The sequence below is a fragment of the Aythya ferina genome, assembly GCF_964211825.1.
Source record: "Aythya ferina genome assembly, chromosome: 1".
In the NCBI taxonomy this organism is placed as follows: domain Eukaryota; kingdom Metazoa; phylum Chordata; class Aves; order Anseriformes; family Anatidae; genus Aythya; species Aythya ferina.
In genome coordinates, this window is record NC_140296.1 from 161,341,739 (window position 1) to 161,364,251 (window position 22,513).

Below are 22,513 nucleotides of genomic sequence, written 5' to 3' on the forward strand. Positions count from 1 at the left end.
AACTAAGAAAAAAGGTAAAAGGTAAAACTAAGAAAAAATTGTTGAGGATTTGGTTGCCAGTGCACTTTAAGAATGTGAACTGTGTGAATCATAGAATCATTCAGGATGGAAAAAGCTTCTAAGATCATCTGTTCCAACCTTTAACCTAGTACTGACATACCACTGAACCACGCTACTACATGTAGTCTACATGTTTCTTGAAGACCTCCAGGATGGTGACTCAACCACTTCCCTGGGCAGCCTATTCTAGTGCCACACAATCATTTCAGTAAAGAAATTTCTCTTTGAACAGAAATTTCTCTTTTCAAATTTATCTTGGAATAGTTCACAAATATAATGATATTTATATGTTTATTTCTTATGCAGCTTTGGGATCTGAAGGGAAAGTATTGTAGAAATACGATGTTTGGTCATGTAAATTCTGTCAATCACTGTAGATTTTCGCCAAATGATGAATATGTTGCCAGCTGCTCAACAGATGGAACAGTAAAGGTACACAGCATATTTGTTAAATCAACTGCTTGGTTTGATTTGTTTTTCATAAAATGCAAAATATGCATAAGAAAGTTCTGCATTTGCATAATTAGCTTTTAATGAATTAAACTCTGAAACAGTTGAGTATTGCTACTATTTTTAATGCTAAACTTTGAAAAGGCTTGTCCATTACCAGAAAAAAAGTTCATTGTCTACTGCTTAAAACAAATTCTACCTAGCTTCATTTTGAATCCTTTACTTTACACCATTTTTTTTTTTGAAAAAATGTACGTGGCTAAGAAAATGGGTGGAGGGTGTTTCAAAACTTACTTAAACAAAAAATGTTGATGTGTATATATATATATACATATGTAAATCTTTTTAATTTTAGTTGAAACATCTGTCATCTCTGAAAATGAACCATCAGTAAACAGAAGTATTAAATGTAATTTGTGCGCTGTTTTCCCATGTGTGCACCAGAAAAGAATTTGAGAGGGTTTTGTTTTGTTTTTTCTTAGAATGTAAGATTTGTTTTTACTGCCTTTGGCTGCAACAGATCTATGCTATTCCAGAACTGCAGTTCTTAAAACATTAAATATCTGTAGAGTTGCTAAAAAGAAGTTGGGAAAGAAGGGTTGCAGTAGCTGTTGTCATTCAGAAGGAAAGTTGTGGTGGAGGATACAGACATCATAGAATCGTAGAATATCCCGAGTTGGAAGGGACCCATAAGGATCATCAAGTCCAACTCCTGGCACCGCACAGGTCTATCCAAAAGTTTAGACCATGTTACTAAATGCACAGTCCAATCGCTTTTTAAATTCAGACAGCCTTGGTGCAGTGACTGCATCCCTGGGGAACCTGTTCCAGTGTGCAACCACCTTGGTGAAGAACCTCTTCCTGATGTCCGCCCTAAACTTCCCCTGTCTCAGCTTAACACCATTCCCGTGGGTCCTATCATTGGTGTTTACAGAGAATAGGTCACCTGCCTCTCCACTCCCCCTTGCAAGGAAGTTGTAGACCGCGATGAGGTCCCCCCTCAGCCTCCTCTTCTCCAGGCTGAACAGGCCCAGTGCCCTCAGCCGCTCCTCATACGTCTTCCCCTCTAGGCCCTTCACCATCTTTGTCGCCCTCCTCTGGACCCTCTCCAACAGTTTAATGTCCTTTTTGTACTGTGGTGTCCAGAACTGCACACAGTACTTGAGGTGAAGCTCTAGTTCATTGGCAGGTGTCTCTGTGAAATTAGGGTACAAAACTAGATGTATACCAGATTTCTCATTGTGAGTGAGTTTTATTAAATAGAGTTGCAGAGCAAATGTTATTTTTGCTTTTATTCTTTTGCCGAGTAGAGGTTGAGACGGCCATCTGGGCATATGAATATTTAATGCCATTTGTTGATTGGGGTAGTGGAAAAAGCAGAGGGTTGTTTTGGTGTTCCTTTCTGTTCTCTTCTATCTTTTTTTTTTTTTTTTTTTTGGTGGTAGTGGTTTTTGTGTGTGTGTGTGTCTTCCTCATTTTCCTCCCTATAAGTGATTGGGAGATAGCTCTTCCCTGTTGTATTTTTTATCCTCACCAGTAAAAAGAGATATCATGTATTTTCTATATTTTTTTTTTTTCTTGAAGCTTTGGGAAGCACGCTCAGCAAATGAACTGAAAACTATTGAGATAAAAGATCTCTTCCAAAATGCAGATGAGCAAGATGATGTGGAGGTCTTAGTAAAATGTTGCTCTTGGTCCAGAAATAGTGACATGATTTTGGCCGTTGCCAAAAATAAACTCTTGGTAAGTATCTCATGTTAATAATTTTCTAGAGGTAGTATACTGCTATCTAGTTCAAAACTATGAATAAAGATTATATTATAGGCCACCTAGATGTTTCAGACATAAGTTGCATGGCTTTAAGTGTGTGTTAAGTAAAAATATGTGGGTGACAAACATTGACTGAGAGAAATACATTTTAGATTAGAAGTTGTATGCTGTTGGGTATATAAACTGTTTGTAGTGAAGTAATTTCATCTATGTGCTAAATATTGCAATTATGTGTTCACAGCTTTTTGATGTTAAAACAAGTGATTTGTTAACGCAAGTCATCGTAAGTCATCACAGTACAATCCAATATTGTGACTTCTGTGCTGGTGATGAGTTAGTAGCAGTTGCTTTGTCTCATTGTTCTGTTGAGGTAAGTGATTTGATTTTTTTTTTTTTTTGCAGTAATGTAAAATCATACATGTGTCTGTATTTGTATGCGTTTTAACTCTGTATGCAGAGTTCAAACAAATCAGCCCTTTTAACAGGCTTTCAACGTCCTTCATTGTTATAATTTTTGTTTGCTTCTAAAGTATAAAAGGTAAATTAGGAAATAATACTTGAAAGTTATACATTCATCTTAGTTGTATGTAAAACCACCAGGCTACTGTATGTATTTAAAGTTACTGTTACCACTCTGCGGAGTGTATACCTTCCCGTCGCTTAATTCAACACAAGCAAACAAAACATGCTCCTCTCCTCCTATATGCTGTTATAGGATGTGGCAGTTCACTAAAGAGGAATACAACAGCTGAAATAACTTTGACTAGCATGGCTAACTAAGCCTGTACAAGTATCAGGGTTTTCTGGCTCTTTGTTTTGTTTTTGTTTTGTTTTTGCAACCTACTTGGTCTGAACAATATGCGTTTTTATAATGAGTGATATTTGATATGTGTTGTTCTTTCTATTTCTTTATTTTTCCCCCACCTCATCTCTTATAGTAGTCAAAGAGGTTGCTGATTCCATTGCTCTGACCATCAAAATATGATAAACAGGCACAGTTCTCATTACATGTCTGATTTCAGTGTTAAGTAAGAAAATACTAGAAAAAATAGTAATTAAGTATACTTCTAGATTTTGCACTATTTTCCCTGAATATACAATCTAAATCCACTTAAGTTCTTCTTTCATATTTTTGTTGTAGTTATGGAATATTAAATCCTTATCAAAAGTAGCAGATTGCAGGGGACACATGAGCTGGGTTCACTGTGTGACATTTTCCCCAGATGGATCTCTGTTTCTGACATCCTCTGATGACCAGACAATACGAGTAAGATCACTTTTTTTTAAATGTCATTTTGTGTATGTGTGTATAAAATTGTTGTTATAAAATCATATATATAATACAAACACTTATTTGGTATTATATATGGGTAAATGTTTATATAATATAAATGTAAATATTTATTATAAAGTTATCTATATATACAGTAAAATGAGCTTCCTTTTTTTTTTGCATATCTAAATCCAATGGCTGTTCAAGAGTAATTGTAACCTATTTTGTTTTAGATTTTATCTAAATAAAAAATTGTGAACTATTATGAGGGTTCTTTTGTAAGCTTACAAAGTTGATGTTCCTTTCATTATTAGATATATTTGTGTGTTAACATTTAGAACAAATTCCTGTAGTTGTAATGCCTCATTAAAAGCTGTGTAAGTAGAACTGTAGCTTACCAAGGTAATGTTTCCTTCTTTCCAAGTTAACACTTAACATTCTTAACATTTTGAAAGCAATTGAAGTATAGAAATTGGTACTTGATGTTTTTTGTAATTGAATTTTAACACTCTTTGAAATAGAAAATTGTGGACTTTATGATACCAAATACCAAGGAGTCTGCTGGTCAGCCTTGGGAAAAAAAGTAGTTCTGTTTCATCCATTGGAATTGCTATAGTAATTGCCCAACCTCCCCTAGTAAATAAATACAGAAGGAGGATAACTCTCACTGTTTGACAGTTAATGTTACTTGTATGTTTATATGACTTAAGTTTATAGGTACTCAGCAAGTTTTATATCTCGTCCTTTAACAAAACTAATAAAACAAATGAAATAAAACTAATGTGTTCTTCAACAGATTTGGGAAACAAACAAGGTGTGCAAGTCTTCTGATGCTGAGCTAAAAAGTGAACTAGATGCTGTATTTCACAACGGTGAAGTAATGATTTTAGCAATTTACAATCAGAAGCATATACAAGTAAGTTTTATTAATGCATTGTTACATTTGAATGTTACCTGCAAATCTCAGTAGGATACAGAGGAAGAACTGAAAGAACTGCTTGTTCATTACTTTGAACAGTTGAGTCTGTAGTAGATGACTTATAATGTATGGTAACATTTTTATTTCTAGGAACTCTGCCTAGTTTAGTAAGCAAAAACTGAAGATTAAGTGGACCTTCCACACCGATGTAGGAACTGAAGCTCAATGTGGAGGAACAAAACTGTTTTCTCTTCAAGACTGGGGATGTTGTGAGGCCTGGAAGTGTGCTTAGGCATGCACAGCAATGTGGACAGTGTACAGTACACATAGACAAGGTGTTACACAACACAAGTACCTAATGCATCAAACCTACTGATGAAGTAATAATCTCAAACTGGGGAAATGATACATATAAGCCCAGGTCAGCCCATAGCCTTAGGAAAGCATAGAGCCTTTTGTGTTCTAAACAAAACCATTAATAGTGTATATACTATTTTTACTGTGAGACCTCCTCCCTGCCGCCCTACATGCCAAGTAATAATACACCAATTTTCAACATATTTTTGCCATTCTGTGATAGCAAAAGCACAGACATCTTTTTTTGTTGGTTTTGTTTGTTTTTAGCATGATCCGCTCATTTATTAAATAATGTCAGTTGATAGGATTTTCTTCAAATTGAAGGCAATCAGGTTATTCTTTTCTTATTCACTCAGGTTATTATTTTTTTTTTTTTACTTGATTACAAGTGTTCAAAAGCATAAAACAATTCCGTATTTGTCGCAGAGTGCTGCTTATGTAAACTGATTGTGTGTGAAGCCATAAAATGGGCAATGCCATACCTTTGGCTATGAGGTAGCTATTTCAGTTATTTAGCCTAAAACAGCAGCTGCCTAGGATAAAACCTTTGTTCTGGCCTGTGAAATCAGTGCATTCTTATTGCTGGATATGTAGGTAGGTGAGAGCTGGAATAGATTCTTCTGCCCTGCAGGACATAGTGCAGATAATCTTTGTGTAGGGTCATGTCCTTTTTTCTAGTTTGTCCAGAGACAAGCATGTAAGCTATGTAATCCTGGCTAATCAGCATGACCATCATCTTTATTTCTAATCCTAGAGTTCCTTGGGATTTCTTCCTTTTTCTCTTCCTATTTTCTGTCTGTTGTCTTTTGTCTGTCCTGTCAGCAAATTAGCTAGTTCTTACTCTACCTAAAAATCGTGCTAAAAAAAAAAAAAAAAAAAAAAAAAAGAAACTTTGAGTAGAATATTGATGATATTTGAATAATAGGTAGTATGGATATAGAAATAACTGAAGTATCTCTATCAGAACCTTGACAATAAATATATTTTTGAGCCAAGAGGAAGCAGTAAATGCTGAAATTAAAATTTATGTGAACATTTCAAATGTGTGAGAAAAGAAGCTGTATCAACCACAGAGAAGAGAAAAACCACAATGAATGGAGTTGAATTACTCCTCACATGTAAATGGGTGTAGGATAGTGAATTCTTTCAATTTTCCTGAATTATAAAATACGTAAGACTACTCTGTAATGGTGTAATCTGTCATCTAAATTAGTAGGTCTTAGTAGACCTAAGGTGTGTGTCTATATTTCTATTATATCTTTCTTTTCCATGAGAAAGTTGGTGCTTAGATTTGCTGCCCTATTGTGACATCCTGGAGAGGTGCAGTCAAGAGGGAAGACTTTATTGTAGCAAGAGAATAGATTTTTAACCTTTGTGCAAGAAGAAAAATTGACCAAAAAGACAAATTGCAGTTAAACGTGTGTACTGTAATACCATAGTAAATCTCTACTATCACAATCTGTGGAGGTAGTTTTTCTCGTAGCTGTAATGTTTTACCTTTTGTAACTAGTAAATTAGTAATCCCTAGTCACCTTTTGATGTACTGTATGGTTGTTTTTAAATACATCATATCAGTGGATTCTTTTTAATCTTTTTGTTTGTTTGTTTTGTAAATCATTGTATTCTAAAGAGTTTTTTTTTTTTTTTTGCCCTGGAGAACTAATTTGAGGTCAACACTGAGTTGAAATCTAGTGCACTGTATATGCTAATAAGTTTTAAGTCATGCTTCTGCTCCATTTGGCATGAATTGGAAAATCTGGCTGGCAAGTAGCTTTGAGCTCAGAGCTTCTTATATGGCTTTTGAAATCTAGGAATAACATGTTGAGTTACTGTTTTCTGTACTCAAACTTTTAAAAGCCTTCTAAGGTGTTTTTCTTTTTGCAAACTTCTTCCATTCAGGGAGCTTGGTCAGTATGGAGATGTTACAGTATGGAGATAGTTACACAGACCTTTAAAGAAGTTGATTTATGAAAGTAACTGATACAGATAATTCAAATTTTAGAAACTGACAAACTATTCTCTTACCATTCTTAGCTCTCTATTGTAATTTTAGTTTAAATTTTAAAATATTTTATTAATTTAATTAACTTCCTGTCTTGCAGCTCATTAATGGAAATACAGACAACATTATTATGCAGACAGAACCTCAGGAATCCCTTATTTGCTGCTGTTGCTTAAGTGAAGATCTAAAATTTGCAGCAGTTGGACAGGAGAATGGAACAGTAAAGGTATTATATTGTAAACGTTATTTAAAACAATAGGAAAAATACTTTTATTTAAACGAATGTCATTTTAATGACTCTACAGTCATATTCTTTAGTATAGTACTTTAAAGTTTTTACATTTGAATGATGCTGAAATGCCAATAATTTGAGGTAATACTAATAATGTAGCTCTGCATTTATTTTTACCAAGTACTGAGCTAATGCAATTTTCTTGTTGACTGAGAATGATGTATTTACAGTCTCTTTATTAATTAAAAAGAATTTGCAAGTTCTTCTCTTCCTTTCCATAAACTATGTAAAGTAAATAGATTACTGCATTCTTCATTATAAAGGTATTACAGTTGTTGGATGGGAAAGTTCTGAAATGCCGGGAGGCCTACAGGACATCCGTGCAGCATTGTCGATTTACCTCTGATTGTCAGACTCTGATTTCAAGTGCTCATGATGCAGTCATACAGGTTTGGAAGATATTTTAAAAGACTATATTGTACACAAAAACTCATTTAAAATGATCTTTTCTACTACACCTAATGTAAACTTGGTCAATGTCTACTGTATTCTGTGTGTGGAACCATTTTGATTCTGTGCATTTTGAATGGAGCATCTTTATGTTGCGTTAGGGTAAGTTGGTACTCTTGGTTCTGTTGTTGTTTTAATTGATGCTTTCCAGCTTTTGCAATTTGCAAGTGGTGCTATAGTGAGTAATTTATTTGTTGCCAAGGAATTAAAAATAAAAAGTTACTGTGTTTTTTCTCTGGATGACCAGAAACAGGAAGCAGCAAGTTAGAGTACCAGGCAGAGGCAAGGGGCTCTAGAAATTGTACCCTTTATTTATACCCTACAGACTAATGAGTATAGCACAGTTCTGTTTTTAATACTGTGGATGATAGAACTAGCTCCTGTCAGTTGGGTGAAAAGAAAGAGTAATTTTGAACATGGTAACAGTTCAGATTATATAAGTGAAGGGTTTGGGATGCAACCCAGAATTGGCTAAGTATAGTAGGTCTGTCAGTGGGCTCGCCTATATTGTGTAAGGGAATAGGATTAAAAGACCTATCTCTGAGTGGGCTGGTGCTGAGTACAGATACTATCTAGGCATAGAATGACTGCACTAATGTAGGCTCAAATTAATAAACTAAACCTAGCTACTAAACTAGTATTAGAGCTCGTATCAGGGATGCACTTTTGAAGTGAATCTCCTGGTCATTTATACTTAGTGCTTTAGTTTGCACTTGCAGAACAGTTGCAGGTATGCAGACAGGATTCTTAAAGTGAACTAAAGTGTGCGTGCTCCAGCCACGTATGGACATTCAGTTAATACAACCAAACTTGAGTTAGTTTGAAATAAAACCTCTAAAATCCCCATGGATGCTGGTCCTCGAGTACTGTTTTGCTCAGCAATCTATTTCAACTTCTACCTACTTGCTAAGGTACATATAGACTATGCTATGTCTTACTTCGGTTTTTGTTTTGCTCTGACCACACAGAACTTGTGGATCTGAGGCTAGCTTGACTGCCTTTGCTATGGCACTCACTACAAGTTAAGGTAGTACCTAGTTGCCAGTTTATCACCCTTCTGATGTGGGTGCTTTTTTGCTTAGGTCCTCAGCTCCCCCTAGTGGACAGTGCACCAGTTGTTCATCTGAACATGTTTGGTTACTGTTCTTTCTTTGATGCAGAAAGCCTATTAATTTGAAAAGCAATTAAATAATCGCTATTTAAATCAAATTGAGGTTTAATAGCTTCTGTAAGATAAAATGACACTTCTTCAATTTTCACTGAATAGTTGAATTAAAAATAGGAATGTCATTTTGCTATCAAAACAAATGGAAGTGATATTGCATTAAAAATACATTTTAAAAATACAAAAGAAATTTAAATCAGGTATAGAAAAGTATGAGGTCTTCCAGATAACATAAATGTATTTATTGCAGTAATCAGAGGTTGAAAGCTGAAAACTTTTGGGGTGTCTAGAAAATGATGGGTTTGCCTTTTTTTTTTTTTTAATTACCACTAAGCTTTTATAGAGTGATAAAATCACAGTATATTCCAAGTTGGAAGGGACCTGCAAGGATCATTGAGAACCAACTCTTGGCTCCACACAGGACCACACAGAAATCAGACCGTTTGTCTAGTGGTCAGGCTTGTCCCAGTGCCTGACCACCCTCTGGGTGCAGAACCTTGCCTTAACCCACAGCCTGACCCTCCCCTGTCCCAGCTCCATGCCGTTCCCTCGGGTCCTGTCTCTGTCCCCAGAGAGCAGAGCTCAGCGCCTGCCCCTCCGCTCCCCTCGTGAGGGAGCTGCAGGCCACCATGAGGCCTCCCCTCAGCCTGCTCTGCTCTGGGCTGAACAAACCAAGGGACCTCCGCTGCTCCTCATGCATCTTGCCCTTTAGACTCTTCACTATCCTTATAGCCCTCTTTTGGATGCTCTCTAATACTTTTGTGCCCTTATATTGTGGTGCATAAAACTGCACTCAGTACTTGAGGTGAGGCCGCACCAGTGCAGAGTAAACAGACACTTCCCTTGATCAGCTAGCTATGCTGTGCTCGATGTACCCCAGGATACAATTGACCCTTTTGTCTGCCAAGCAATTAAGCATCACATTCACTTCAAAAAATCAGTTTCTGTGTATATTACAGGGAAACAGTTTTCTTTCATACTTTTCAATATCAATATATTAAAGCAAATTATCCCATAGGTTGATTATTAAGTATTACAGCATGCCTCTTCAATATCTTACCTTTTAATAAGTTGCCACCTCCATAAAAACCTTTTGTATTTCTTGCGAGTTAAAAATAAATCAGCTAATGCATTCTTCAGTTATTTTTGTTATATATTTTTTAAAGTATTCCGTCTTTATAATTAGGTATGGAATTGGCAGTTGAATGAATGTGTGTTTCTAAGAGGGCACAAGGAAGCTATCAAGGACTTTAGACTTCTGGAAAATTCAAAACTTCTTTCTTGGTCATTTGATGGAACAGTTAAGGTAAGTAAAAGACTGTTTATTGACAAATTGTAATACATTTTGCTATCTTTTAATTGTATCTTTATTATATTTATTTATACATTGTATTGATCTTAAAATGAAAGCTACAGAGACATAAGACAAAAATGTTTTCTATTTCTAGTAAGATTTATATTGTTACATTTTAGTAAAAGCTGAGCTTTATCTCCTATGTATTGTCCTGTAAGGTGCATGTTTTTAATTTTTTTTAGTGTTGTAATGAAAAAATAGGGTACTTCTGTATTTTGTAGGTTTGGAATATCATCACTGGAAAGACAGAAAAAGATTTTGCTTGCCATGGAGGTGCTGTTCTTTCCTGTGCTGTTTCACCTGATGGTAGTAAGTTTTCATCTACTTCTGCTGACAAAACTGCAAAGGTTGGTTGCTTTGTATACAAAACCAAACACGTTTGTTTTTGTTTGGCCTGAAATTTCTGCTTTATCCTTTATTATGAGGTAACAGGTGATTATTTGTTATCCTGTTGTATTTCTAGTGTTAAGTTTCCTATATGTGTGAAGATGTTTCTAATGCTGTTACAGACATTCAGAATTGATCTGGATATAATTTGAGACTGTCCTGGTGACCTGTATACAAGTAAAATACACATTTAATGTACAAGTCTGTGTAGAACATTTCTTTTACTTTTCTCTATTGATTTTTCTATTAATAGCCTGCTGATCTAATTTGGAAATACAAAATAAGAAAATTTCTGAAACTTTTAGAGAAAGCGTTGTCCATAGTTGCTGGTATCATTTCTGTTCAGAATCTAGGCTCAAAAAGTTGTGAAATGTTAGATGTTCTGGGGCTACCCCATTAGCTTTTTAAAGTGTCCCATTAGCTTTTTTAAATATAGTTTTGAATTGACTGATGAATCCTTTTTCTAGGGACAATTCTGTGAACTTCCTTATAAATGAATCAGTTGCATTAAAGAACATATTCCAAGGAAAATATGTTCACACTTGGTTCTGTAATTTGTAGCAAATGCATTCTTGTGTGATTAATAAAAAGAAACAGACTATGGTATAATCCATACATAAGTAAACATGCATATATGCCTATATATATATATATATTTATGTATCTGTATATATATAGATATATAAAATACTTTGTACATTTGAACACTAAGCCTTTTATCCAAAAAGTGGATAAAGTCATAATTGTTTTTAAAATTATTGTTTTTACTCTTCTTTTTAATTCAGATATGGAACTTTGAAAGTTCATGTGTTCTTCATGAGCTGAAAGGTCATGAAGCCTGTGTGCGGTGCTGTACTTTCTCTCCTAATAACAAATTACTAGCCACTGGGGATGACAAAGGAGATATAAGGGTACTGCTGTTACCTTGTTTATTTTATAATTCAATTGATAGTTCACATATTAAAGAATTCTAATAGTTTGTGTTCTGCATGTCTAATTAATTAAAATTGTAGTGAATATCAGAAAGTTGAAAATAGCAAAGATATTTTGCATGTTTCAGGGAGACAGTAGTTTGTAAGCATAGGTTTATGTTCCATGAATGCTGAGGAACTATGATTCACATGATTTACTGGCAATTCTACTGTGAATTGCATGTATGATTAAATTTTGCGTATATTGCACAGTGGGAAGAAGAGAGCCCATTTTGGGTGATTAGGCTGTCACTTCAAATAGAATGATTATCTAAAAAATAATAAAATGGGAACACACATTTCAGCTTTCCTTACTGGAGATTTTTTTTTTCTAACTTCATTTGTATACATAACCTTTTTTCTCTCTTAGATTTGGGACATTTTAACAGGTGGATTACTTCACTTCTGCTCCCTAGTTACTGTAGATGAAGGAGAACCAACACACGGTGGCTGGGTAACTGACCTCTCATTTTCTCCTGACAGTAAGATGCTTGTGTCATCTGGAGGCTATCTTAAGGTAAGCCCTGAAATAATAAAATATTCTAACATACCTAATTAAAAAGCAATGCACTGATAATTCTGAAGGAAAACACAAATCTTACATGCTTAAAAGAAACAAACCTTACACATTTTACTTAAAACAAGACTGCCTCATTTTTCTGATTGTCTGGCAATTTCACTTTTTCTCTCCAATCTGAAAGCCCCCTGATTGTGTCTTAAGAATTCTTCAGACGTCTAGGATGGAGTTGGTTTTTGAACTCCGCATGTGCTATTGTTCACAGAGTTCAAGAAACAATTGGAAACTTGAGAGTTTTACTAGTAAAGCCCTTCGTTAACATTTTTAGTATTAAGGATCTTAGTCATTTCTGTTTGCTTTAATAACCACTCAATTTCAGCAGCAATATATTCTTTCAAAAATGCTTCATTTTTTTAAGATAACTGAGTTGTTTTTTTTTTTTGTTTGTTTTGTTTTTTTCATAAATAAAAATTCAGAAGGAGTTGCAAGTGGGAATAATTCTGTCTTGAAAGATGTTTAGGTAACTATTGGAAAAGGGTATGTTGGAACTGAGGAACTCTGTCTTTTCATTAGTCTTTCATTGTTCAGACTTGTACTAGACAGGAAAAGCAGTGGTCTGCCTTTAAGTCTGTGAATTGGGTTTATTATTAAAATTATTAAAATTAGTATTATTAAAATTATTATTGGGTCATAATTTTAAATTTCTTATGAGTTTTATTTTTTCCCCTCATGCAGTAGCTAACACCTTAGTTGAAGTGTTGTGTGTGTGCACATGTTCCAACAGCTAAGAGACTGAGAAGGGGTAGGATGGATGGATGACCATTTGTGAAGTTCTCAACTCACAAAGTGCTGAAGGGTAGTTGATTGTTGGTCAGCGGACGACCATTGGTTGTGCTACCAGACCACTGAATTTTCTAATTTCGCATCGAAAACCTTTTCTGACATTCATTTCTTATGAAAGAACAAGGCATGCATCCTGTTAGTAATTTCCTTCCTGTTTTATCTTGTGGTTACAAAGTATGGCATTGTGATGGTTCTTAGTCGTTGAATGCCCCCCCAGCTGAAACAGGGAGCTCTCTGGGCTCTGAGAGGAGTCTGGCACTGTCATTACTAACTACTTGAAGATGGCAGTTAGCCTTCTCCAGGCTAAACATAGAGTGCTCAACACTATATAGTCAGGGAGCTCAATACACAATGACTAAATTGCTGCTTTTTGAATCTAGCAGTCCACGCAGTTTGTTAGCTACAAAATATTCCACCCACCCAGTGTTTATCTCTCCAGTTAGACTGTAAGATATTACGGGAGACCATAATGAAGGCTTGACTATAGTTAAGGTAAATCACATCCACTGCTCTTGCCGTGGTGTTTACAGGGCCACCATTAATGTCATAAAAGTCAACTAGGCGGTTTGGCATGATTTGTTGGTAAAATCATTGTTGGTAAATTTGTTGGTAAATCCATGCTGGTTGTTAATCACTGCTATCTTGTCATTCACATGCCGTGGAATGACTTCCTGAAAACTTGTTACATAATATTCCCAGGGACTGCAGTGAAGATTACTGGTCTGTATTTCCCAGGATTGTCCTTTCTCTTTTTTGGAAACTGGAATGGCAAATGCCATTTTCCAGTCACTGAGAACAGATTCTGTCACCATGTCTTCTCAAAGTCCTGTATTACTGCTTCTTTTTTTTTTTTTTTTTTTTTTTTTTTCAAAATCTACAGGTGGATGGATATGATGTGCATGCAAACACACCCATACAAACCTCTTAAAGGGAGATCCTAATCAATGAAAGTCTGAAATATTTCAGGAGTTAACTCTGCTCAGAAAATTGAGCAGAGTTTGATTATGCTGCATAGAACATACCTTTAAGCAAATGATTCATTAAATAATGAACACTTTGGGAAAGGTGTTTTTAATCAAAACATGGCTGTGTAGTTACAAAACTGAATTATGCACACAACTACTATTGTTACATACTTCATGATATGAGTAAGTTAAAAAAAAAAACAACAGTAATGTCAGCTGCTTTTGTCAAAGGTAATCAAAGTTAAAGGTAATCTGTTTCAATATTTTTGTACTGCACTCAAATATTGGAAAAATAGAGGGTAGACTTCTTAGTGGAACAAGTAAAAGGTTTTTGCTGGACTGATTTTGGTTCATTGTGGTCTCCAGTTCTGAGAGCAGTATAAGAAATGTGAAACAATTCTACAGGTGTGGAATAAAGTGTTGGTAGAAGGTTGTTCTTTGTTACTACTGCTTATGTATAATCTAAACAACAACAACAAAAAAGGATGTACAGGCTAAGTGGAAAAAAGTCTGTCCTGCTGACATAACTGAAAAAGGTTAATCTATATAAATGACTAATCTGTTTGTGATTCCAGTGAAGTATGTGTTTTTTGTTTTTTTTTTTCAGTTTAGCTATAGTTTCATTTATATTGTATGGCAGTGAGTTTTCTGTATTAATTTGGTTGTATAAAAGTACATAATACAAAAAAAAAAAGTATGCTACAGTTTAATTCTATTGATTGTATTTTATGATGGTATAAAGAGCAGTGCCTGAATTTACTGTTTTGTATGTGTTCCTTAAATTCAACAGCTTCAGTCTTTTTGAAGTTTCTTTTCATCTGAAAGTCTTATATCTTTAATAATTAATCTTTTGCTAAACCTTTTCTATTTAATATTGCTTGTATTTTACTCCCTTAGTTCTATCTCTATGAGGAGAGCAGTCAATTGGGCTAGCCACGCTAGGCCTTTTTATATGATTTATTCTAACTGTACTTTAACTAACTGAAAGCGTATTGTTGTATTTTACAGTGGTGGAATGTAACTACTGGAGAATCCTTGCAAACGTTCTACACAAATGGAACTAACCTTAAGTCAATACATGTGTCCCCTGATTTCAAAGTGTACGTGACTGTTGATAATCTTGGTATTCTGTATGTATTACAGAAATTGTGATTAATGGGCTGAACATTGCAGAGATTCATTCATTTTTTTGAACCGGAAACAAGATTCTGCTAATTTTTGGTCTCTCGTTAAGCTGTGAATTGTATTGCAGTGTTGCATTCATGATGTTTTCATGCATATTTATGTACATTTATGCACGTTTTGGCAAATAAATTTGCATTCAGTTTTGTTTTCAATAAGTATTATTATAATATTTAAGTCCTGATTTGCATCTTAAGTATATTGCTTCCAACTTTGTAACAAAATTTTATTAAGATTTATTCAAATTAGGTGAAGTTAATAAAAGTTGGTAAAAGAAAAAAAAGAATATAATAGGAAATGTATTTTGTGCTAAGGCTGATGGCTAAATGCTCTCTAGTCATGGACACAACTGTAAGATAAGAAAAAAAAGTTTCCTATGATGCAAGGTTTTATGTTTACAACAGAATAGAAAGAATTGGAGACATTCTTCATTTGAAAAATGAAACCAGATATCTTGGTGCTTCAAGTTCAAAACAAATCAAGTAGCTGTTCAGTTTACAGCAGCATTGCTTCCCTCTTTCAGTGAGAACCTTCATGCTTCTAACCTTGTGGAGATAAAAGTGCATTGTAACATGTACGAGCTATTTCTTGTTAAGGGGGACATCTTGAGTTCTGTTTTCTCGAGGCAAAATCTGAAGGGATATTAGAAGTGAAGTGGAAGAGATTGTGCCACGTCTCCATTCAAAGGATGAACAGAACCAACCAGCTAAACTGAAAAATACTAGAAAGTGTGAATTTTGGTTATTTTTCCTTTTGAAATTACCATTTAGTTAATCACTTTATGCAATGGAGACATTTCATTGTTGCCAGCTTTGTTTACATCGCATTCTTTGTGCAGGGATCTCTTTCCTGGTAATATGTGATTTTTTTATTTTTATTTTTTACAATCTATTTATAGATTCTATATGGGCTAGAATCTTTGACATTTGGTACTTAATTGTACTTGGCATATCTTCTGTGAATAATTAGTTACCTTTTTTTCTTAGGTGACAGTAAGCCTTGTTCTAATAAGTTGCCTCTCAACTACTTTGATCAACTGCACAAGCATTAATGTCATAATTTTCATATTTTTGTTGTTGGCAGTAGAACACTTCATCTAAATACTTGATTGCCAAAGGTACATTAGTAAGTGTGTATCAAGTGATAATAAATAGTGAAATTCTCACTTTTAGTAATTTTTGTATGCATTACAGGAGATTTAATATACATCCTTAATATTTGCCTGTTTTTGACAATCATTTTTTTCCTCTTTTCTAACTTGAAATTCCACTGTTTCTAAGGTGCTATTGAATACGGGTCAGGGTAATTAAAGTACTGCTGGCAGAAATGTAAAGAGAAAAAAATTTGATAGAAAAAAGTGTAATGTTTTGTATTCTAAGTAAGTACAGCATTCAATAAAGATAATCGAAGTAATGTTGGCTGAAATTATGGATGAATTTCAATTCTGGAGTGCAAGTTTTTGTTGGTTTATTTTCTTTCTTGCAGGGTGGGGGGAGGGGAAGTGCTGCATTCTTTATTAAGTTTTATTGTGTTTTTATTGTCAATCTGAATGTAATGCTACTTTTCAAACCACATCAAAAATTCTTTGACAGATAAGAAATAGTATTAAATACAATGATGGAGGAAAAAGTGAACAAAAGGAAACTGAAGTCTTGGAACATGTCTTTTAATGTTCAGGACATAGTTGTTTCTACTCTGTCTAGTTTATACAGACCTCATCAGTACCCTTCCTGATTACCTGAAGATCCTAGTAGTGGGATGCTCCTCTCAGCCAGTTTCCACTGATTGCATAGGCAGTGCTGTCTTCACTGCACTGACTGCGTTAGTCAACTTAGAGACCCAACTAGGTAAAAAGATACGGGATAAATGTTTCACATGAGAAAGGTCAGAAAGCTGTCTTTCATGACAGAGTTAATGAATCCTGAATGACAGAAAAATATGATCACGGCTTAATGAAGAAAACGTACGACTGGATTTCATAGTGCATTCTGATTTTTAAGCAAGTAGGTGACAAGTAGCCTGTAAGCTTGGAAATGTAAGGAACATACAGTGCATTCTTGAATTATTCTGCAAGGATGACAGCACTGCAGGATTGTGTTGCTGCCATTGGGGAAGCTGTGCTTCATAGAAGGTGGTGTTAAGAGTCTGGACGTTGGCTTTCATGTGCAAATGGATGGAATTGACTACGAAGACTTCATAGTTGTAGTGAAAGAAGAGAGAGAGTGATGAGAAAGTCTGAAGAAACAGAAAAGATAAGATATACAAGAAGAAAATAAACTGTTAAGAGAAGGGGCCAAACAAGACAGCAACATCTTTAAATATTTAAGAAGTCTAAGGCAATTCATTCAAACAAAAGTGAAGTGCTGCTTTGCACTTCAAACAGATTTGGCACTTCTCTTTGCTTATATGTATTTTAAAAGACGTGAAATAAAGTTTGACCAGAAGAAATTTTGTTTTATGGATTGTACACTAGTGTTTCCATTATGTCTTGTAATGCCAGATCAAATAGCATCACCCAAATTTAACTAATGGGCATTGCCAATTCTGTGTAGTTCTTTAACTGAAATTGTAATGTACATTTGTGTAAACAGTTTTAGGAACACTTTCTATTGATGATGCTTGTTAGCTTCTGTGGAAGTTCTGAGTCTCTTCATTTTGGCAATTAGGCCTACAGCTCCTTTACATTCCCCTCCCTTCCCCCTCCCCCCCCATTGCTCCATCTCCTTTATTAACAAAAAGATGTATCCACACAGTACAGCTGCTGAAAAGGATGCCTTATATTGCCTTGAATTTTACCATTCCTTTAACTACGTTGTTCTCCTTTCTAACATGGTCATTTGAAATAGAGCTGTGCAGTTACTGCCTGAGGTTTTTCCATGTAGAGTTTTATAGGCTTGTCTAGTGCTGGAGTGTGTGGGTACAGCTGGAACTGGTAACTGGTTGCCAGTAGAGAAATGCCCCAAAATTATTCTGCTTCCCCTAGAAAATTATATGGTTAGGCTCCCTGTTAGAGAATGCTGTGGAGTCCAGTTATATCTAGCTACAGCAGTGTGTGTCCTCATCTCTGCTGTTTCACAGAAGATGATGCCTTTGCAGGTTTTAGTGGAAAGCCACACTGAAAAAGCAGTTTGATAGCTTTTTTTTTTTCTTCTTTTTTTTTTTTTTTCCTCCTGGAAAAAACTGCAGAGAGGCCACGCTGTCTCATCTTCAAGAAGGCAGTAAATCCAGAACACCAGTAGCTCACAGAGAATTTACGTCTTCTTCCAGGTATTAGCAGAACATGAATGCCTTACACGAACTGTTTAGTTGCTGTCTCTCCTCCGTAGTAAGTTCAGATGCAACACAAGTGGCGATGCCAAGGAGTGCAGCAAAGGCCAACCTTGTGTCTGAGAGGCACTTTCTAGTATTTCCCTGATGGTGCACTCAGACGTGTTTGTCCACATCTTTCCTTCTTCCTTCTGTCTACTACAAATTTATATGGTCTCAGAGGTGGTGATGATGAAACAAGATCTCTGAGAGCTTGAGGCACCTTATTTCTGTTGTGATTTCAAAAAGAGCAGAAGTCAAATAAACCTTCCTGTTTGGAGAGTGGATAGCATGCCAGCTACTCAAAACTCTTTGTGTGGTTTTTATGCCCAATTTCACTTTGCTCTTTCAAGCTAAGAATGGGACGAAATTATTACTGGCTCTGCCAACATGCAATAAGCTATTAAACAGAGCAGGCTTGTTTGTGGCATGAGCTCTGAAGTAGGTTGACCAATATTTTTCAGCACTTATAAAGCTACCATGCTGTGTGCTGCTACCTACCTTGCATGTTTAAAACTCACTGTACACCAGTCTTCTAAAGGCTAGGTCTGATAGAGGCCTAAGCTGGGGTGTCAGGGTGCAACCGAAAAGACCTAGTGAGTGTAAAGGAGTAAGATTTTTAGTCTGCTTGTATTATTGACACCTTCAGTACTTCCTATACATTCTCCTACTGTGACACTTGGGGGATACAGCACAACTGTGTGATAGTTGGACTATTTAAAGGAGGTGTGCGTTCATTTAGAAAAATGAGAAAAGTGAAGTAGCTCATCAGTGTTTCAGTAGGCCTCTTGGGGCCTGACTGACTGGGGCCTGATCTACAAAACACATCAGCTTCCTGTGCTTGTTTCCATGTAGCAAACCATATATTGTATGTGTAACCGGTGCTCTGAGAACAGTTATAGATCCTGGTCCTTCAGGCTAGAGAGGATTCTTGTTCTGTGCTCAAGAGGGATCATCTGGGTGCCTATTTAGGGTGCCACAATTAAACTCTGTGTAGTTATGTAGTATTTTTAATTTCTTCGTATAATTTACTTCATTACAGTTTCTTTGTGTCTCTGTGATTATTTTTTTTAGCTATCTCTAATAATGCCTAAACTCAGATGAATTTTGAAAACTGTGCTGCCTAAAATGACTCAAAATGAGGCAAAGACAAATTTACCCAGTTCAGCTGTGTAAATATAAATATGATTCTATTTAGGCAGTGCATGTATTATTTCTAATGCATAAATCCATATAAAGTATACTTAATGTTTAATATTTTAAAAATGGTATTTTCTATTAGTCATGTTTCTGAAGCAATAGGCTATTTTAATTGTTCTCTGCAATTGCATAAATAATTTCATTCCCATAGATAATCAGTACTTCCTAGCAAATGACAGCAGGGATTTCCTTACTCATGTGGTTCTGAAAATCACATTATTTTTTCTGTTATTGTCTCCAAAGATAGTAAGAACAGGTCCACGCTTTTCTTCTTCACTAGAGTCAGTATTCACAGAATCACAGTATATCCTGAGTTGGGAAGGACCCACAGGAATCATTGAGTCAAACTCATGGCTCCACAGAGGACCACCCAAAAATCAGATCATGTGTCTGAGACCATTGGCCAAACACTCCTTAAACTCCAGCAAGCTTGGTGCTCTGACCATTTCCCCCGGGAGCCTCTTCTAGGGCCTGACCTTTTGCGTCAAGAAGAACCTTTTCTCAACATCCAGCCTGAACCTCCCCTGATGCAGATTCATGCCATTTCCTCAGGTCCTATTGCTGGTCACCAGAGACTTGTTGGGTTTCCAGAGGAAAAAAAACAAGATGAGATAGTGCTTCAGGTTTACATATGCTAAGACTTTATAGTGTGCTGATGCAAACCCTTACTCCAATACTAAGAAATTTCAGTCTTTCCATCAGAGCATGTTTTTAGATCCCAGAGACACAATGACAGATATGTTTCTTTTCTTTCTGCACTTCTGGTTAGAACCACTTTAACAAAAGCATATAAAAAAAATTGTTGCCTCAGTGCATTTGAAATTTCAGAGCAGTTACAGAAATATTTTAAACATCTTTCAGATTCTGCACTTTTATATTTCTCAAAGCCAAGCAGTTGTGTTTTTGTCCCATACAAAAATTATAGAGCAGATAGTAATTCTTCTCTTTTTCTGCAGTATCAAGGATTCAGCTATAAGATTGCTATTCTGACTCAGCAGTTTGTTTTTCATCAGTCTGGAGAACTGGGTTTGAGGTCACTTCTCTGGGTGCACATTCATTCAAAAAGAAGAGTGGTAAATGGCCAAACTGAATCTGTGGAAGAATTGTTTGTTTTTCATGATGGTATCAGTGAATACCTGCAAGAGACAGGTACAGTTCAATTGAACTAAACATGACCTGGAATTCTCTTCATAGCATATCTTGAGCATAAAAAATTGGTTAAAAATTAAATACAGTAGATCAGAATAAGCTAAAAGTCTGCTAATTTGATTGTTTTATTTTATTTTATTTTATTTTTTGTAGAAATATGTGTTGAAATTATTAAACTTTTCTTTATGATAGACATGGGAAAAAAAGTCTATCCCTTGAAGTTAGGGTCTTTTTTTTTTTTTTTTTCCTTTTAAATTTCTACCAGCTGTGCAGTTATTTACACTTTGCAGTTTCACAAGATGCTTTATCTGTCATTACATATCATATTTAGCCCTCAGTAACTGTTGTTAACCTGCTTCCAGATAGGAGTTTCCACTGTTCTAGGTTCTAGTATTGGAAATATTTGCTGGGGAAGATTTGCTGAAAGCAAGGTCACAGAATCACAGAATCACAGAATTTCCTAGGTTGGAAGAGACCTCAAGGTCATCGAGTCCAACCTCCAACCTAACGCTAACAGCCCTCCACTAAACCATATCCCTAAGCTCTACATCTAAACGTCTTTTGAAGACTTCCAGGGATGGTGACTCCACCACTTCCCTGGGCAGCCTGTTCCAGTGCCTCACAACCCTTTCAGTGAAGAAGTTCTTCCTAACATCTAACCTAAAACTCCCCTGGCTCAACTTAAACCCATTCCCCCTCGTCCTGTCACCAGGCACGTGGGAGAACAGGCCAACCCCCACCTCGCTACAGCCTCCCTTGAGGTACCTAAAAAGAGCGATAAGGTCACCCCTGAGCCTCCTCTTCTCCAGGCTGAACAAGCCCAGCTCCCTCAGCCGCTCCTCGTAGGACTTGTTCTCCAGGCCCCTCACCAGCTTCGTCGCCCTTCTCTGCACCCGCTCAAGCACCTCGATGTCCTTCTTGTAGCGAGGGGCCCAAAACTGAACACAGTACTCGAGGTGCGGCCTCACCAGAGCTGAGTACAGGGGGACGATCACCTCCCTAGCCCTGCTGGTCACGCTGTTCCTAATACAAGCCAGGATGCCGTTGGCCTTCTTGGCCACCTGAGCACACTGCTGGCTCATATTCAGCCGACTATCAACCATCAGGTTGATACTTTACTATCCTTTCTTTTATCACAAAGTGTGAAATAGGACATTTTCTCAGTGTGTGCTCTTTTCTCACCTTGTATTACTGAAAAAAAGAATGATACCTAACAGACAGATAGGAGTATCAGGATACTTTTGTCACTAAAGTATGAATCTAGGCAATTAAGATCACCCTCTCTATTAATGATAATCCTTTCCCTATCCGTATTTTTAGTTTGCATGCAAATTAAACTTCGTGCTTTTCAAAAACTATACCACAGTGCCTCCAGCATGCAGCTTTTTACCTCCATTTTGCCATACTCATTTTGCTTGAGTTCTGTTAGAAATTATTTTAGGATATCTACTTACCTATGTGGTACATTTTTTTTCTTCTTTTTGTTAAGCAGGAATCTATCCAGAAAATGAGAACTTGATGCAGTGAATACTTCAAGGAGTTAGCAGCAAAGACAAGATTTCTGAACTTTAATATATCCTCCTTTCTCGCAAAAATGAAGTTTGGTTTTCTCATTTAGAATTAATAATTATGACAAATAGTACAGGGCTTTGAGCCTAGATGTCTTCTGTTTAGAAACTTGTGTGTTTTGCATAAAGTTTAAGTTCTAACAAATTGGTTTTCCCTATTGAAATGACTACACTGAGGTATTTTCTTCTTATTTCTAGGGTGAGTTCATGGCTGGTAGGATTCCTTGGAAGGAAAAATCAGAAGTACCTATGCACAGTCAATACTTAAAGGCAAGAACAGCTGAATTTGGTATTGTAACCCAAGAACTTGGTCAAAGTGAGAGGACTGTAAAA

General features: G+C 36.0%; 1 protein-coding gene across 3 annotated transcripts in view; it reads left to right on the forward strand.

Moving 5' to 3' along the window:
- Positions 1-16,370, forward strand: part of APAF1 (apoptotic peptidase activating factor 1) — a 34,717-nt gene extending 18,347 nt beyond the window's left edge. For 2 of the 3 annotated variants that reach the window (XM_084506014.1, XM_084506015.1), the window contains exons 17-28: positions 367-492; positions 2,095-2,253; positions 2,522-2,650; positions 3,422-3,547; positions 4,350-4,469; positions 6,932-7,057; positions 7,387-7,512; positions 9,925-10,044; positions 10,314-10,439; positions 11,265-11,390; positions 11,821-11,967; positions 14,784-16,370. In XM_084506014.1, the coding sequence (XP_084362140.1) occupies positions 367-492; positions 2,095-2,253; positions 2,522-2,650; positions 3,422-3,547; positions 4,350-4,469; positions 6,932-7,057; positions 7,387-7,512; positions 9,925-10,044; positions 10,314-10,439; positions 11,265-11,390; positions 11,821-11,967; positions 14,784-14,927 (1,575 nt within the window). In that variant the 3' untranslated portion in view covers positions 14,928-16,370. Of the gene's footprint in view, positions 1-366; positions 493-2,094; positions 2,254-2,521; positions 2,651-3,421; positions 3,548-4,349; positions 4,470-6,931; positions 7,058-7,386; positions 7,513-9,924; positions 10,045-10,313; positions 10,440-11,264; positions 11,391-11,820; positions 11,968-14,783 lie in introns of those variants that run through there. The other variant, XR_014688382.1, reaches the window with a different exon arrangement.
- The last annotated feature ends 6,143 nt before the right edge of the window (positions 16,371-22,513 follow it).